The 16,228-nt window shown below is 42.2% G+C and overlaps 1 protein-coding gene across 1 annotated transcript; it reads right to left on the bottom strand.

Moving 5' to 3' along the window:
* Window positions 1-3,990: 3,990 nt before the first annotated feature.
* Window positions 3,991-8,363, bottom strand: zbtb14 (zinc finger and BTB domain containing 14). Its single transcript, XM_080194036.1, has 2 exons — window positions 8,267-8,363; window positions 3,991-6,799 (listed from the first exon to the last, which is right to left on the bottom strand). Exon 2 carries the CDS (start codon window positions 6,780-6,782, stop codon window positions 5,457-5,459), a length of 1,326 nt encoding a protein of 441 aa, XP_080050162.1. The 5' UTR covers window positions 6,783-6,799; window positions 8,267-8,363; the 3' UTR covers window positions 3,991-5,456.
* Window positions 8,364-16,228: the final 7,865 nt, after the last annotated feature.

Raw genomic sequence — 16,228 nt, 5'->3', positions numbered from 1 at the left:
TGACCAAGCTGATCGGATCCTGAAGAAAATAACAATGAGATTGAGTCTACTGAAGATGGTAAGGGAATTAGAGGGAAAAATCAACTTGACCTTGTTGTCACTAACCTACCTGTTGCAAATTTATCTGTTCATTGTATTGGTATGAGTGACCATCACAGAGTGTAGCACTACCACCATGCTAAACAGCATAAATTTAGAACAGATCTAGCAATTCAAAACTGGTATTCCATGAGGTACTGTGGACTATCAGCAGCAGCAATATTGTATTCAACTAAAATCTGCAACCTTATGGCCTAGCAGATCTCTCTCTCCACCAATATTATCAAGCTGGGATCAATTGTGATTTAATGACGACTGCAGGAGAGCATGCAAGGAGGAGCACCAAGCCATAAGACATAGGAGCAGAATTAGGTCACTCGGCCCATCGAGTCTGCTCCACCATTTAATCATTCTGATATTTTTCTCATCCCCATTTTCCTGCCTTTTCCCCACAATCCCTATATTATTCAAGAACCTATCTGTCTCTGTCTTAAAGACACTCAATGACCTTGCATCCACATCCTTCTGTGGCACAGTTGCATAGATTCACCACTTCCTGGCTGAAGAAATTCCTCATCTGTTTTAAAGGATCGTCCCTTTAGCCTGAGGTTGTGCCCTGTAGTTCTAGTTTTTCCTACAAGTGGAAACATCCTCTCCACGTTCACTCTATCCAGGCCTCGCAGTATCCTGTAAGTTTCAATAAGATCCCCCCCATCCTTCTAAACTCCAACATGTACAGACCCAGGGTCTTCAACTGTTCCTCATATGACAAGCTCTTCATTCTAGGGATCATTCTTGTGAACCTCCTCTGGACCTGTTCCAAGGCCAGCACATCCTTCCTTAGATATGGGGCCCAAAACTGCACACAATACTCCAAATGAGGCCTTATACAGCCTCAGAAATACATCCCTGCTCTTGTATTCTAGCCCTCTCAATACGAATACTAACATTGCATTTGCCTTCCAAACTGCCGACTGAGCCTGCATGTTAACCTTAAGAGAATCTTGAACACGGATTACCAAGTCCCTTTACATTCCTCCTTCCAAAATGCATAACCTCACACTTCACCATTGAATTCCTTCTGCCACTTCTTTGCCCATCTCCTAACCTGTCCAAGTCCTTCTGCAGGTCACTTAGAGAGACTACCTGTCCCTCAACATATCTTTGTATCATCTGCAAACTTAACAACAGTGCTTCAGTTCCTTCTTCCAAATCGTTAATGTATATTGTGAAAAGTGGTCCCAGCACAGACCCCTGAGGGACACTACCACAGTCACTGGTTACCATCCTGGGGAGTCCTTTATCCCCACTCTCTGCCTTCTGACAGTCAGCCAATCCTCCATCCATGCCAGGATCTTACCCTTAACACCATGGACTCTTATTTAAGTTTCCTGCGCGGCACCTTGTCAAAGGTCTTTTGGAAATCTAAATAAATCACATCCACTGGTTCTCCTTTATTTAACTTCCTTGTTACCTCCTCAAAGAACTCAAACAGATTTGTCAGACAGGACCTCCCTTTGGTGAAACTGTGCTGCTGACTCAGTCCTATTTTATCACGTACTTCCAAGTATTTCCCGATCTCATCTTTAATAATGGACTCTAAAATCTTGCAAATGACCAAAGTCAGGTTAGCTGGCCTACAATTTCCCGTCTGATGCCTCCCTCCCTTCTTAAACCCAGGTGTTACATTAGCTACTTTCCAGTCCTCTGGGACCCTCCCTGCCTCCAGTGATTCCTGAAAGATCACCACCAATGCCCCCACAATTTCCTCAGCTTTCTCTTTTAGAACTCTGGGATGTAGTCCATCATGTCCAGGTGATCTATCCATCTTGAAACCTTTAAGTTTCCCCAGAACCTTCTCCTTAGTGACAGCCACTACACTCACTCGTACCCAGATTCTTCTGGAGCTCTGGCATCCCACTGGTGTCTTCCACCTTGAAGACTGATGCAAAGTAACTATTCAGTTCCTCTGCCCTTTCTTTGTTTCCTATTATTACTTCTCCAGCCTCATTTTCCAGTAGTCCAATGTCTATTTTTGCTTCTTACCTTTCATATATTGAAAAAATGTCTATCTTCTTTTATATTACTAGCTAGCTTACTCATATTTCATCTTCTCCCCCTTATTGCTTTAGTTGTCCTCTGCTCACTTTTAAAGGCTTCCCAATAATCCTTGCTACTTTTGTAGGCTTTTTCTTTTGCTTTTACACTGTCCCTGACTTCCCTCATCAGCTATGGACGTCTTGTCCTCCCCTTAGCATGTATCCTCCTCTCTTTGGGATGAATTTCTGTCGTGCCTCCTGAATATCCCCCAAAATCTCCTGCCATTGCTGTTCCATTGTCTTCCCTGCTAGGCTCCCTTTCCAATCAACTCTGGCCAGCTCCTCCCTCATGTCTTTTGTAATTACCTTTATTTAATTGTAATTCCATTACATCTGATTCCAATTTCTCCCTCTCAAATTGCAGGTTAAATTCTATCATATCACTGCTCCCTGAGGGTTCCTTCACCTTAAGTTCCCTAGTCAAGTCTGCCTCATTACACATCACCAAATCCAGAGTTGCCTGTTCCTAGTAGGCTCTGTCACAAGTGCTCCAAAAAAAAAACTTAAGACATTCCACAAATTTCTTTTCTTGGGGTCACTACCTATCTGATTTTCCCAGTCCACCTGCTATTGAAGGCATACCCAAAAAGGGGTCAACCTGATGAAGCTATAAGTCAAGACTGCTTAAACGCTAAAACAGTGCAATAGACAGAGCTAAGTAATCACACAACACATCAAAACTCTGCAGTGCTACTATCAAGCAGCACTTACACAGCAATAACCAGCTCCTGGTCTCATTCTCGCCCTGGTCCAAATATAGACAAACTAACTAAGCACAAGGGGAAAAATGCTGAAAGGAAATGTACCCTGTGCTCCACCATTCAGTAAGATCATAGTAGATCTTCTTCCTCAACTCCATATTCTCGCACCATCCAACAATTAAAAGTACAACATAAATAAATGACCGTTTGGTACTGGACTTTGTGCATAACCATAGAACTGTATCCAGCAACTGTCAACGCATTCAAGAGATAAGAAATTTGTGGCGGGGAAATAAAGTGGTAACCATTCCATTAAATTTCCAATGTCTGGACACAGCACCAACTGAACTTATTGGCTGAACCCTTGCTACATATTTCCAAGTAGATCATAAGGAAACTCAGTCCAATGCATAAGATAGGTTTTTACAAATTGGCATTCCCAATACAGTAATATTCACACTGGAAGCACAGTATCAGCAATTCAAATAGGGACATCAACAAATCTGGCAGGATTTGCACTACTTAATGGACAGAAAACTCTGATCTGTGCACCCAAATTTCTTGTTTTCTTCCTTGCGCTCATCCCTATCTACCTTTGAGAAGTTGGTGGCTTTTTCACTGTGTGGTGAACTTACTCTTATAGCATTAGGTTCAGAGTTCCAGGATTTTGATCAAGCAATGCTGTAAAAATAGCAATATATGTCCAGGTCAAGATGATATGACCTGGATGTGATGGTGTTTGCATCTATCCGCTGCTCTTGTCCTTCAAGCTGGAAGAGATTTGAGAAATGGTACACACTGCAATTACAGGATTGGAGGGAGAATAGGGTGTTGATCAAGCTGACTGCTTTGTCCTGGATAACGTTGAGCTATTTGAGTGTTGCTGGAATTTTACTCATTCACAAAGTGGAGAACATTTCATCACATTTCTCACATATTTCTTGCAGGTATAGGAGTTGGCAGGTGAGTCACTCCCCACAGAAAAGGCTGCCTCTGACATGTTCTCGTATCTAGTGTGTGATTCCTCCAGAATGTTGATGGGGATATTATGACAACAGTAATAAATTAATAAAAATGCTAAATATATGTTTTGAAAGGGGAAGAAAAAGTCAGTGACATGTTTTTCTAAAATGTTTATATTTTAATTCGCAGAAGACTTTTTTCAGACAATAGTAAATGTTCTGAGAAAGGCAAGTTAATTTTAGTCTAACACTGATCAAACCAATTATGAAACTGAAAACAAAATATGTTCAAATGACCCAATTCAAGTTTATACATGTCAATCACAAAACATTCATATCAAAACACTGATAACTAATTTGTAAGCACATTGTTTATATATCACTACTGGCTTGACACATGGATGCAGACACTGGCACAGACTAGGGTGAAAGCACTTTGATATATATGACCTACACCATTAGTTGGTATAATGTAAGACCAACATGTTACATAGGCTACTCAAAAATGCATATGTATGAAAATTTTATTATTTTCTAAACTTTGAGCTGGGCAAAAGAACTTAATCTGAAGTCAAATCTAACAGTAAATTTTACAATTATTTCATTTTTAATTTAAAATATTTACAGACAAATATCTACTTAATTTTACTATAAGAATAATCAGACGACTTCTTTAAGGAGAGATTTCTTAAGTGCAGGCAAAAAAGTAGCATTGCTCCATTGTTAAGTTGCTGGCGATCCAGATCTTGTTCCAAAACTTTTTTAGGGATGTGGCAAGTATCTTGTTTGAGTAAGAAGCTTTGCTGTTGCCAAGGTCTATTGTTATTTGTTGAAGTCCGCAACTCAAGCTTCAATTCAACAAGGGAGCTACAGTATGCAAATATATCTTATTACATCATATTGTGTGTTAAGAACACTAAACATTGATAATTATGTTATTTTACCATTATAGAATATGTGGTACAAAGGAATCTGCGTATATCACAATGTATGCATCCTGCAGCATTAGCTGGTATAAGGTGATATAACATGTGATATAGGCTATACAAAAATCATCTTTGCTTCCCTTAAAGAAACTTATTTAAAATAAATAGTGGTACAAAAACAACAGCAGTAGTTCTTTTCTCTTAAGAATGCTTAAAAATTAGGCATAAAATTGCACCAACTAAATTAGCAACATATCTATGGGCAGGTGTCTATCCAAAAGAATGGGTATAAAAAATACTTTGATCTTATTCTTAAAGGGTTTTGAACCTAGTGACTCATTTGCTATCACTGAATATAATCAAAACGTCTGCAGTGGCAGGCCAAAACATTAAAAAACTTCATCTTTAAAACTGTAACATCACTCAAAATATGCCATAAATACATTATTGCACCATACAAGGATTAAAATACTAAACATCTGAAATGTTCAATTCCATAATTTATCTTGCTATCCCAAATGGCCAACCCTATTAATTCCTTATACAGTGCAACAATTTATCCTAAATATATTATACACACAGAAAAAAGGATTCTTCATAAAAATTATGAAAAGGAACAACTTGAAGGCAAAAATACACAAGGGTCATGTTTATTAATTCAGTCATCTATGTTTGATAGAAACCCTTTACAGAAACAAGAGAAATGGGGAAACTAGCATTAATTTAGCTTCAACTACAGGCTATACTTTCCAGGTTTTGCTCTGTTTCAGCTGCCATTGCAGCAGCTTGCAACTGCTCGGTTTCACTGGCAATCACACTTGTAGGCACTTGTTTGCGTTCACTGTGCATATTGTTTTCATGCCTCTTTAGATCTGAAGCTTTGGCAAAAGCTTTAGTACAGGAACCACAAACAAATGGCTTTTCACCTCGGTGCCTCCGCTCATGATCTTTCAGGTGAGACTTGTGCTTGAAGGCTTTGTCACACATGTGGCACGCAAAGGGTCTTTCATTACTATGGACTCGCTCGTGTTTCTTTAGGTCAGGTGCTCGAATGAAAGACTTTCCACACACATCACACCCATAAGGTTTGAAACCTGTGTGAATTTTGAGATGTTCTTTCAAGTGAGCTTGTGTGGTGAAGGCCTTTGAGCAGATATCGCACACAAATGGCCGGTCAGCAGAATGCAGCTTCTCATGCTTCCTCAAACGTGTTTCATCGGTGAAAGACTTGCCACAGGTCTGACAACTGAACTGTTCCCTGTCCCCATACAGCAAATATTCAAATTTCACATCAGTGCTTGCCGTCCAGCCAGGTGGCTGTTCTTCCTTGACTCCACTCATGCTGTCATTGAAAGCAATAGTTGGAGGTGGCTGGGGAGTCACATCCTTCGGCTCAGTTGTCTCAATGGTTTCCACTTCTGATGCAAAGCAATTGACTTTACGCACTTCCTCACTTCCAAGTTCTTTTAAGATAGCTTCCTGAACCCGAAGGCCGTTAGCTTGGGACTTCCCATCATCCTGATTCGGTACGGTTTCTTCTATTGCCTCTTCTGACTGGGCTTCAAGTTGATCTCCAATTTCCTCTATTTCCTCGTCAGTGCTATTTACTGAGGGCCGATGGATTTTTGCACTTATGCTGTACGGGTATCGGCTTTTGCGACGAACTGCATTCTGTTGAGGAGACACATCACGCTTTTGAGTACACAGTTTGTCTAAAAATTTTATCCCGAGGATTTGTCCAGAAGACATCATCAGGTTCACATCTTCTCTCTTCACGGAGATTTTGGAAGTGTACATATAATTCAGCACTTCTTCAAATATATCTGAACGCAAAAAATCAATCTCAATCACTGAAGAACTATCTACCTCCAGTTTTTTAAACAGCTTCTTAAAGTAAGTGCTGCAGGCTGCCAAAACACATCTGTGTGCCCGGAACTTAACATCTTCCACCACAATGGCTATGTCACAGAACTCTCCTTCTAACCGCTGTTCGTTCAGCGTCTTCAGAAATGCATTTTTATGTTCATCATCGATGTATTTAACGACTTCACCCATTTTGCACTGTAAGCCAACTGGCAAAAAAAGGAACAAAGTAATTGAAGTTTTTACATATAGCTAATAAACAAGATACATTTAGAATGTGACATCTTAAAACTAAATTGGGCAGCATCAGTCATGGTTCTTGAAAGAAGAGGCATCTAAACTTGGATATTTTAATATGACTTACTTCTGCTCTCTATAACATCCCATATTGAATCAATCTGCTTTATTCTTGGCTTCATATAGTCCTAATTCTACTATTGAACTGCAAATTTTGCCTCCCATTACTTCTTCCAGGAGGTGCCCATCCTTCTCATCCTGACTTCATTTTGAATCTCGTGGGCTGGCACAGCGGCAAGCACGGCTGCCTCACAGCACCAGAGAGCCGGGTTCCAGTCTAACCTCAGGTCACCACTGTCTGGGTGGACTTTGCACGTTCGCCCCATGTCTTCAAGGGTTTCCTCCTACACTTCAAAAGATGTGCAGATTAGGATGATTGGTCAATTGCTAAATTGCCACTGAGTGTCAGGGGGATGAGCAAGGTAAATATGTGGGGTTATGGGGATAGGATCCAGGTGGGATTGTGCTTGGTACAGGCTGGATGGCCCAAATGGCCTTCTCCTGCACTGTGAGGATTCTGTGAACTCTCTTCAGCTACACACTTGTTGGTGATTTATTTGGTAGTGTCTGAGTCCCCTGGAGGGCTCTCACTGTACATCAGAGTCATGTGGATTAGAGCTGCTCCCCTCCCCCACTGCGCGCTGCAGCCCAGCGGCCCGCCTCTGCCGCCACCTCCCGGGCGGCGCGCCTCCCGCCTCGGGGCCGCGCACGCGCGCGCTCCCGCCGGGTTGTTTCGGATTTCAGATGAAACCATTTCGGGCCGAGAGTAATTCATAAATCGGTACGAGACACATTTCGTTCCGTGACCGGAATAATGGGATGTTTATATCAGAAATCACTGATTCCGGTTTAATCTTGGTGTCCAAACACTATTTTGTAATATATATTTTTTCATTCGATCAGACAGGAAAATCCAGAGCGGGATTTGAATTCTTGAAGTACATAAAACACGATTATTTTTAAACTGAATCAACAAATGAACAGCGCCAGCTTGTTTTCCCTCCCGCTGATCTCAGTCGGAGCGGGAGAGAAGCCCTCAGCCGCCGGGCCGCGCCCGCCCGATCCCGTCACCGCCGCCCCTTCCTGTTGCGCCCCCGACTCATTCCCGCCGCCGCGCCACCCCCCCCTCCCCCTCCCCCTCCCCCCTGCCCGTTCCCGCCGCCACCGCGCCCCCGCCCGTTTCCGCCGCCCATCCTGTCGGGGGCGCCCGCCTTCCGCGGCCCCGGAGCTCGCTGGCGAGGCTGGCTGGAGGCTGCAGTCCAGAGCGCGGGTTCAAGGCCCGTTTCCCTCCCGCGCAAAGAGCGCGGGGCCGGCCCGGAGCGCGCTTTCCCCGGGCCCGGGACACAGCGAGCGCCCCCGAGCTGCCGCCGCTGCCGTACCTGCGAGGGGCCGGGGCCGCCAGGCGCTGCTCTGTGTGTCCGACCCCAGGGACGGAGCGAACTCTCCGGCAGCCGCGATCTGGACGTGGCCGCTCCCCCCCCCCCCGGGCGCGCTCCAGCTGACGGAGTGACGCGCCGCGCAGGCACGCGGGGGGCGGCGGGAACACGCACGGGGGCGGGCACTGGGATGGGAGGCGGGATCGAGCCGCGCGGGTGGGGGGGTCAGCCCCGGGAGAGGGAGGGTCTGCATTCCCCTCACACCCCACTTACACCCACAGCAATGACCCTCTCACCACCCCTGAGGAATTGATATTAGTCAGAAGGTTGTATTGGAGAAATTAATGGGATAGCAGGATGCTAAATCCTAGGATATTCATCCCAGAATGTTGGAAGTATCCCTGGAAATAAGGGTTGTATCGGTGATCATCTTCCAAAATTGTGTAGATTCTGGAATGGGTTCCACAGATTGAACTGTAGCAAATATCACTCGATTATTGGAGACGGGAGGGAAAGAGAAAACGGGGGACTACAGACCTTATATTGAGAGTAGAAAAGGTGCTAGAATCTCCAGAGATGTGCGGGTTTTTGTGGATCAGCCAGGCTAAATTGCCTCTTTGTGTCGGAGAATTAGCAGGGTAAATATTTGCGGTTACAGAGATAAGGCCTGGGTGGGATTGTTGTGTGCAGACTCAATGGGCTGAATGGCCTCCTTCACTGTAGGGATTCTATGATATAAAGGATGTGAGAAATGGACACTTAGATAATAATGATCTGACTGGGCACAGTCAGCATGGATTTATGAATGGGAAATCATGTTTGATGAACCTATTGAAGTTTTTTCAGTATGTTACTAACAAGAATTGATCAAGACAAATCAATGGACATGGTATATTTGGATTTTCAGAAGACTTTTGATAAAGTCCCCTACAGGAGATTAGCTAGCAAAATTAAAGCATATGGGATAGGAGGTAATATACTAGCGTGGATTGAGGATTGATTAACACGCAGAAAACGGAGAATAGGAATAACCATTCTGTGTTGGCAGGCTGTGACTAGTGAGGTACTGCAAGATCAGTACTTGGGGTTCAAGCTGTTCATTATATATATTACTGATTTAGATGTGGGAACTGAATAATATTTCCAAATTCACAAATGACACAAAGCTAGGTGGGAATTGTGCTGTGAAGAAGATGCAAAGTGTCTTCCAAACAATTTGGACAGTTTTAGTGGGCAAGAACATGTCAAACATAATATAATGTGGATAAATATGAGGTTATCCACTTTGGCAGAAGGACAGATGCATAAAGTATGTTTTAAATTAGAAAGTGTAGATGTATAAAAAGACGTGTGTGTCCTCATTAATAAATCACTGAAGGCTAACACGCAGGGTCAGCAAGCAATTAGAAAAGCTAATGGTATTTTGGCTTTTATCGCAAGAGTACAGGAGTAGTGAAGTCTTGCATCAGTTGGATAGAACTGTTGGACTGCACCTGGAGTATGTGTGCAGTTTTGACCACCTTACCTTAGGAAGGATATTATTTATTGCCATAGAGGGAGAGCAACAAAGGTTCACCAGACTTGTTCCTGGAATGTCAGGACTTCCACAGAGGACTATGGCAGTCAGACATTGAATGTGTTGAAAGTAGAGATTGACAGATTTCTAAATACCAGTGATGTGGGAATACTGTGGGAAAAGGCATTGAAGTGGATGATATTGAATGGCAGACCAAGCTTGATGGACTAAATGGCCTACTCCTGCTCATATGTTCCAATGTAAGCACTTTAAAAATAAGCTTTAAAATTTCAGCTACATCTGTGATAACATTTAGTCCATCTTGCAAAGATTTGCATGTTTGGATTTATAACTAAGTTTTGTTTTAGAATTAATATCCATGTTTCAAGTTACCTTTTTAGCAAATGTATCAATCTTTCTATTGTGCCTGCTGGATAGTGGTAACAAGATATGAATTGCTTACTGTAACTTATCATGTAATCCGTGACCATCTTCAATAATTACAAAATCACTTTAGTGGAAAAGATTAATAAAGTATTCGGCACTTACACCCAGTGTCCCATCCCTTCTGCACATTGCACTCGAGGTGACTGTGATGGGGAAGAGACTGTCACTCACTTCCTTGTGGAATGTGCCTTTGCAAAGAGGTTCTGGAGAGAGACGAGGTGGTTTTTGTCAAGATTCATCCCAAGCAGCTCCATGACACAGGCCTCTGTGCTCTGCTGTTCCCAGGGAAGCAAACTGAGACAAACATCAACTGTTACTGGAGGATCATCATCTTGGTGAAAGAGTACTTTGGTCTGCCTGAAACTTGTTGGTCTTTCATTGCAGAGTTATCCCCAACCAAGTGTTGCACACTGGCACATTCCAGAGCCGAGGACTATAGGCCAAGGGACACACCAAAGCTTGGGGCAGTCACAGCAGAGGTGCAGTAGGAGAAGGTCGCTGATTAAGATCTTTCAGCCATAGTGAACTGAGGGGAGGGAATTATATAAAAAACCCCAGGTTTTATGACTTACTCTGACTGTGTACAGTGAATGTTACAATTGTATTGAAGCACTTTAGAGTGCAACTTGATCTATGTAGACAAGTTAAATATCATTTGTAATGAGCATTTTGAAACGTCTGTAAAATTTCTTTGAAGCAATTCAAAGTGTAACATAATTTATGTAGAAAACCTGAATATTATTGCACTTTGTGTGATGGCCACTTTGAAATGTTTATAATGTTCTTTCAGATATTTTATGAATAAAATATATTTTTGCAAAATAAATCAAGTATTCCACAAATAAGGGATGCACTCGCAGTGTTTTGCTCCTGTCAGGGAACCTTCAGCACCGAGTAGAACCCAGGATTTAAGCATTAGTTCTCTGATTTTTTTAAAAAACATTAAGAAAATATTGGGAATGAGCAGCTATTATTTCTGGTATGAGCTCCCAGCAGGAAAATAATTTTATAAATTGATCCTTGAAATGCGAGCATTATTGCTTTAACTATCTTGTCTTCGCTGATATTGCTCTCATATGTGGGGACACAACTGTAATGTTTAGATACTATGCAAAGCTGTGTTTGAATTATTTTGGCTCTCTAGATTTGCCTTTTCCCTTAAGACTACTGCTCACGTGATCCCTGTGGGGCACTGATATAAATAAGTATATCTTAATGCAATTTAGAAATTAATTAGTGAGGGAATTATGGGCAGCTGTTTATAAATCCCCAGTTCCTCGGGATTGGCCCAGGATCAGAAAACCCAGCAGGAAATAGCTTTTAAAAAAAATATTTTTCACTGTAAATAGCGATGGGAACTTTTGTGGGCATTTGCACTCTATGGATCATGGTGAAGTATGTCAAAATTTGGGTGGTGATATCATTATTATGTGACCAAGGTTTCTCCTGTCACTGGTTAACCCGTCTCCCTCCAGCATGTATAAATGGCTGCAAGGAGGGTGTGGTGCTGGGATCCTGGCAAATCTTTCTGCTCTCTGTCACAGTTACAATCACTTCACTTTCAGGGCAACTGCGTGGAAGATAGCTGTAGGCCTTTGAAAATAGCAGTCAATAAGCAAATGAAGGGCTTTGAATCTGTCCTGGTGCCCTAACACCTTCCTTATAAAGGCCTCAGTCTCCAAGTGGCTGGCCTCATCCTGATTTTCAGGGCGCTTCTGCCCTTATCAATCTTTGGTTGCTGTAGCAACATGACAGCTGCAACATGATTGGTGGTTCTAGGCTGGCACTGATGGGTTTCTATTGAATGAAGGTGCAAGTCTCACCGAGAACTCACTGTGTGTTGATTCCCAACACAAAAAAGGGTCAGAATTATCAGGGTGAAAATACTGCAAGACTGCAACTCCTCTGACAGATGTCAATTACATTGAACAACGGGCTCAATAATGATATAATTAAATCAAAAATAAACAAGAATGAACCAATCCAACTCAAGGTGAAGAAAGCCCCTAATTGCAACCATGCATTTTAAAAGAATCTAGGCCTGGGAATGTAACTCTTACATTTAAATCGGGACAAAACATGCCCAGTGAATTATAGACTATTCAGCTTAACATCAGTGGTAAGGAAACAATGGAATCCTGACAAAAGGAGAGAATAAAAACGTCCAAACAAAAGTATAACGATGAATAGCACTAATTTTGAAGGGGAAAATTATGCCTGAAGAACCTAATTGAATTGAACAGGGAGAGCAGACAATGGTAATGCAGTAGATTAAGCATGGGCAATCCACCTAACCCACACATGCTTAATTGCCCCTCAGTGTCAGGGGACTAGCTAGGGTAATTGCATGGCGTTATGAGAATAGGGCCTGGGTGGGATTGTGGTCGGTGCAGACCCAATGGGCCAAATGGCCTCCTTCTGCACTGTACGGATTCAATGATTCTGTGTAATTTATCTTGATTATAGATATAATAGGCCAGTGACTGAAGTCAGAATGTGGGGCAGAATTTTACGGTGCCCGGTTGGGTGCGTGCCTGACTCAGAAGTTCATGAAATTGCATGAGAAGACATCGGGCTTGCATCCCGATCTCACTGCACACTTGTGCCATACTTCCATTGGCGAGTGCAAGCATGAATCAGTTGTGTGCCCACCAACAATTAGGAAAATCATTGAGGAAATTAAAACTCTAATTGACTTAGATTTTACATTACCAGTGCAATTTTTAGGTTGGCGCACAGGCAACACAAGCAGGCTGCTTTGTCAACCAAGGGCAAGACAAAAGGAAGCAGCAGCAAAAGCAAGCTGAGTTGGTAGAGTTACTGAGTGTTTGGTGAGAGCTTAAACTAGAGTTTTGTGAACATTTTCATCACTTTCTTTGGAGGTTTGTGCATCTTTTCAGGATATTTCCATTTTGTGACATCTTTCTGAGATTTCCAACTCTTTGGTATCTGCAGTGCACAGGTCAGCCCCATTTCCATCTCTGCTGATGAATTTTATCTATTCAGCAGGAAGCACTTCACCTGAGGAGGAAGACAGGAGCTAAAGAAAGAGGAGACCATATGGTCGCAAGATTCATCTTAGAGGAGAAGCACAAGCGCAAGGTATTCAGGGCCAGCAGGAAAGACAAGGATCCCTGCAGAAATATCATTGTTCTGTTGGCAGGGTGTACAGGCAGCGATTCAACAGCTAGACATGAGAGATCCAGTCCCACAGGTGGCTCTGGCTTTCAAGGGAAGCCATCACAACTATGATTGGACCAGAGATAGCCTCTGTTGAGTGGACATCCTATACCCATGGCTCTTAAGGCCACTGGCACCCTTAATTTTTATGCCTCTGTGTCTTTCCAGGGCTCAGTAGGTGATCTTTGTGGCATCTCCCAGTCAACTGCACACAGCTATGTCAAGCTGGTGACTGACACTCTGTTCGGGCAGGTGAGCACATCCATCCATTTTGGGACAGTCAAGCTGAGCAGACCAGAGGCTTCGCAGCAATTGTACAATTTCCCCACTCTGGGGGTGCCATTGATTGCACGCATGTGGCTATCAAGGCACCAACTAGGCACCTTTATTAATAGGAAGGATTTTCACTCCATGAATTGTCTACGACCACTGTATACAGTTTTGTGTGTGGTACCCGGGCTGCTGCCATGATGCCCACATCCTGAGACACTTTCATGTGTCAAGGCTGTTTGCAGTTCCAGCTCAGCTTGGGTGACAAGGGATATACCTTGAAAAGATGCAAATCAGAACAGAGGTGGAGGAGAGATAAAATTACTGCCATGTCTCCACAAGGGCAGTGATGGAAAGGACAATAGGTTTGCTTAAGATGAAATTCCGATGCCGAGACCGCACCAATGGCCCAGCAATAACTGCCAGAGCAAATGTCAGTCAGGGTCATTGTCTGCTGTGCTCGTTCGCAGTGTTTCTCTCTCAGATGCTGCCAGACCTGCTGAGTATTTCCAGCATTTTCTGTTTTTATTTCAGATTTCCAGCTATTGCAGTATTTTACTTTTGTGATACATGTGTTGCATTTATGGAAGCCAGTAAAATTATAACCCTTTGCAAGAATACTGCCAATACTCCCATATATAATCAATGTTTTCTTCTACATCATGTTGAAGTCCCTCACCTAATAATTCCTGCATGTGTTGTCCTGTTATATTTTACACAACATTCCACAAACTGCTTTCATATGGATTCTCTATGTGGGCTCTATTTCAGGATGTCACCAGACATGCCCAGGTATCAAAATCATTGCTATAATCTGGAGTGTACTGGAACGAAAGGATGGTGGAAGCAGATTCCTTAGCAATTTTCAAAAGGGAATTGGATAAATACTTGAATAGGAAAAGTTGCAGGGATCTAGGAAGGAGCAGGATGGTAGGAATTTCAAAGAGCCATGAAAATGTGAGTCAGTTGTTATAGTCCTTAATGGAAATAATCGGATCTGACCTTCCACTTACTATTCATTTCAATTAAATATTCAGCATTTAGACTTGATACATCTTTTACAATAGATGAAAATTGAATTTATATCATATTTGCTGCAAGAGAGTGATATAAAATGTGATGCAGTTTTATCTGATGGAGGTTGGCACTGTGATTTTACAATTTCTTGACTGCAGTGAGGCAGTTTCTGAGAATTTTTCAACTCAATCACTGTGCAACAAATTGCAAACAGAGTTATTTCTAAACATTGCCTCTAAACTTCTACTTGATATATTCAAAATTTATTGCCTGTTGATTTACATTATGGAAGCCATACCATTGTGATTTGTACACAAACTCCAGAAGTGGAACATGAGGTATGACTGTTGACATAAATAAACTGAAAGTTACTGATTGTTTCTTTTGTTTCAATGTTTCAGTAGCTGTTTAAAAATAAAATTATTCTTTGTCTTACATGCAGAATTTTACTGCTTTGAATTAATCAAATGAAACATGAACACACAACATAATTTAGTTTCATTTTTTATTCAGTTCTTAGTAATGTGCAACTGTAACTGCATCTTGTGTCACTTAGGAACATAAAAACCTAGAAGCTAGAAGCACGAGTAGGCCATTCGGCCCTTCAAGCTGCTCCACAATTCATTTTAATCAATATTTTGATCCTCCTCCCTCCCTCCATATCCCTTTAGCACCAAGAGCCAAATCTAATTGCTTCTTGAAATCAGGCAACATATTGGCCTCAGCTACATTCTGTAGTAATGAATTCTACACATTCACTAATTTCTCTTCATTTCATTTAGAATCATAGAGGTTTATAGCATGGAAACAGGCCCTTCAGCCCAACTTGTCCATGCCACCCTTTTTTTTAAACCCTGAAGCTAATCCCAATTGCCCGCATTTGGCCCATATCCCTCTATACCCATCTTACCCATGTAACTGTCTAAATGCTTTTTAAAAGACAAAATTGTACCCACCTCTACTACTACTTCTGGCAGCTTGTTCCAGACACTCACCACCTCTGTGTGAAAAAATTGCCCCTCTGGACACTTTTGTATCTCTCCCGTCTCACCTTAAACTTATGCCCTCTAGTTTTAGACTCCCCTACCTTTGGGAAAAGATATTGACTATCGAGCTAATCTTATGCCCCTCATTATTTTATAGACCTCTATAAGATTAACCCTTAGCTTTCTATGCTCCAGAGGAAAAAGTCCCAGCCCATCCAGCCTCTCCTTATAACTCAACCCTTCAAGTCCCGGTAGCATCCTAGTAAATCTTTTCTGCACTCTTTCTAGTCTAAGAATATTCTTTCTATAATAGGATGACTAGAACTGTACACAGTATTCCAAATGTAGCCTTACCAATGCCTTGTACAACTTCAACAAGATGTCCCAACACCTGTATTCAATATTCTGACCAATGAAACCAAGCATGCTGAATGCCTTCTTCACTTTTAAGGAACTATGAACATGTACCTCTAGATCTCTTTGTGCTGTAACTCTCCCCAACGCCCTACTATTAACTGAGCAAGTCCTGCCCTGGTTCAATATACCAAA

The sequence above is a fragment of the Carcharhinus amblyrhynchos genome, chromosome 8, assembly GCF_965287045.1.
Source record: "Carcharhinus amblyrhynchos chromosome 8, sCarAmb.v2.hapA, whole genome shotgun sequence".
Lineage (NCBI taxonomy): Eukaryota > Metazoa > Chordata > Chondrichthyes > Carcharhiniformes > Carcharhinidae > Carcharhinus > Carcharhinus amblyrhynchos.
This window is presented reverse-complemented; position numbering and strand designations above follow the sequence as displayed.